The sequence below is a fragment of the Bipolaris zeicola genome, assembly GCF_000523435.1.
Source record: "Bipolaris zeicola 26-R-13 unplaced genomic scaffold scaffold_630, whole genome shotgun sequence".
Classification (NCBI taxonomy): domain Eukaryota; kingdom Fungi; phylum Ascomycota; class Dothideomycetes; order Pleosporales; family Pleosporaceae; genus Bipolaris; species Bipolaris zeicola.
In genome coordinates, this window is record NW_006912679.1 from 1 (window position 1) to 2,823 (window position 2,823).

At 45.0% G+C, this 2,823-nt stretch overlaps 1 protein-coding gene across 1 annotated transcript; it reads left to right on the forward strand.

Annotated features, from left to right (window-relative positions):
* Positions 1–640: 640 nt before the first annotated feature.
* On the forward strand, positions 641–2,588 carry COCCADRAFT_113506 (uncharacterized protein; the record flags this gene model as incomplete). Its single annotated transcript, XM_007720764.1, has 4 exons — positions 641–709; positions 769–1,160; positions 1,217–1,418; positions 1,482–2,588. 4 exons carry the CDS (start codon positions 641–643, stop codon positions 2,586–2,588), a joined length of 1,770 nt encoding a protein of 589 aa, XP_007718954.1.
* Positions 2,589–2,823: the final 235 nt, after the last annotated feature.

Here is a 2,823-nt window from a genome sequence, read left to right on the forward strand (position 1 = left end):
CTCTTCTAGCTTGGTAAGCTTCTTTGAGTTGGGCTGGCAACCGCGTCGGGCAGGCTTGCCGACGCGTCGGCGGCGGATTGTTCGTTCTGACACGTTATAGATAGCAGCAGCGCTGCGATTACTCTGTATCTGACTAGATTCAATAGAGAATATAGCGAGCTGAATATCTGCTTCATTTAAAGCTAACTGATTAGCGTTGCGTTGAGCCATTGTGTACTGAGATGAGAGAGGTGCACAAAGTTGGTGGGGGGCGGCGCTCGCTTATAAAACACGTTACGTAAGGTGATTATAACAGTCCCGCTTACGCCTTTGCTTACGCCTTTGCTTACGGCTTTATTTTCGCGTATGCTTACGTGTCTGCTTACGTGTCTGCTTACTATTATATCTAATTTTCTATTCAGCTACTCAATTCGTTGGGTTCTCATCTAAGTTAGCTGCTCGTATCTTGTATAATAAGTGAAAACATTCTGGTGCAGCAACTGCCTATTAAGATCATGCAAACGAATTTGTTTAGCTAAGTTTCATTCTCTGCGAACCTGTTCCATGTTGCAGAATACATAAATCCTACGATAGCAAGATCTGGAACACACCGATCCCCGTCCTAATAACAGACCATATGGTCCAATTATCCACTGAACAGATGTACCACTACCTTGGTGTGTTCACTCTTCTTGCCGTGGTGCCTACAGTGGCTAGTTACTGTAAATGCGTATGTCTATCTTGCTATGCCATCAGTTTTTGACATTTCTTATAGCTAATACGTCGTAGGTTCCAGGTCAAGAATGTTGGCCTTCCGAAGACCAGTGGGCACGATTCAATTATTCGATAAATTCTCAGCTGATCGCTACAAATCCGGTAGCTTCACCCTGTTACCGCGGTACACTTTCGGACAACAAAACATGCGACATGATTGCTCGCAGTTGGTCTAGCGCAGATTTTCAGTCTTCGCAGCCAATTGGATATGCATACCCATTGAACAACTCATGTCCGTTGGTCATCTCAACCTCCCCATTACCAGAGTCACAGTGTACAGTGGGCGGCTTTCCGACATTTGCTGTCAATGTTACATCAGAAGATCACATCGTAGATACCATTCAATTCGCTAAACTCAATAACATCAGGGCTGTTTTGAAATCCACCGGACATGACTTTCTCCAAAGGTTTATACTCATCTCAACAAGATTCTTGCTAAATCGCAGCTAATCGAGGTATATAGGTCGACAGGGCATGGGAGTATTTCCATTTGGCTCCGTCATTTGAGGCAAGGCTTCACTTTTAATAATCACAAGGTCATACAGGATTGTTTCGGGACAGTTTGGAACGGAAGCACGCTTACGATTAGAGGATCATATGCTTGGTCAGACCTCTATGAAGCCGCAGCTCAAAACGATGTCATACTCGTCGGAGGCAACAATGAAGTGAGTTTTGGCTTTACGCATCCCCTTATTTCCAACATCATGCTAAAATGCAAAAAATCACAGGGGCCGAGTAGTACTGGTGGTTGGGTTCAAGGAGGAGGCCACAGTCCTGTCACACGATACTACGGCCTTGGGGCGAACCAAGTACTTTCTGCCAGAGTTATATTAGCCTCTGGCGAAATTGTCCAAGCCAACAGATGCACGAATAGTGATTTATTCTACGCTATTCGTGGTGGGGGCGGCGGAACTTTTGGTGTTGTTACTGAGATGACCGTCAAGACATATCCATCAAGAAACGTCACTGTCGCAAAATTGACAATTGAATCACAGGGCGAAGATACTATCGCGGGATTTCTTGATGCTGTGACCGAGGTGTACGCATCATACCCTAGGCTTTCCCTGAAAGGATTCGCCGGGTATGGCTACTGGTCCGCACATGTCACGCCTAGCGGGAACGTGACCAAACCTGCCCACAGTTTCCAACAGTCTTTTATCATGCTTGGTGTCTCCTTACAGCATGCACAAGAGTCGTTCTCTAGTCTGAGTAACAGCCTTGCACGCAACCAGTCTAACAGGGGTGTCCAAGTTTCAATATCATGGCATACCTACTACAAGTATGCTTCCTACTACAAATCGAAGGATGACACAGTCGCGAGGGTTGGTTCTGTTTCAGCTCTTTCCTCTCGTCTTTTGGACGCAGAGGCACTTTCACAGAATATTACAAAGCTTCGTCGAGCTATGGATGTTATGGCAGGGTCTCCTGGCAAACCTGTCTATCATACCATCGTGCACCACGGCATGGAGCTATCTGAAAAGTCACTAGGAAGAGATGGGTCTGGGGTTCAGCCTGGCTGGTATCGTTCTGTTATCCTGGACATATTTGAAAGAGCAATGAATGGTACCCAAGTAAGCCAAAATCTCGATGCGTTTGCACACTTGCGCCAGGTGCTCACACCAACCTATCGCGAGTTATCACCAAAAACTGGAACTTATATGAATGAAGCCGACTGGGGGGACTTGAACTGGCAAGAAGATTTCTTTGGCTCACAATGGAAGAATCTAAGCACAGTGAAAGCAAAATATGACCCTAACGGGGTCTTCTACTGTGAAACTTGTGTCGGCAGCGACGAATGGCATATTAATAATGGCGGTGCATTATGCCAGGTTTAGTAGGTAATTCTTCTACCAAAACCACATTGTATTCTATATGCAGGATAGGAGACTCTAGAAGACAGCTTCATTTCTAATTAGACCTCTATTTTCTAGGAAATCAGAATCCTAACGTAATACCGCCTATCTCTTGTTATTCTCAATGTCACATTAGTGAAGGTTATGTCTACCTTCACTCAAGCCATTCAAGTATGTATCAAACTGCCGTATACAATATCATATTAACATTGTAAGA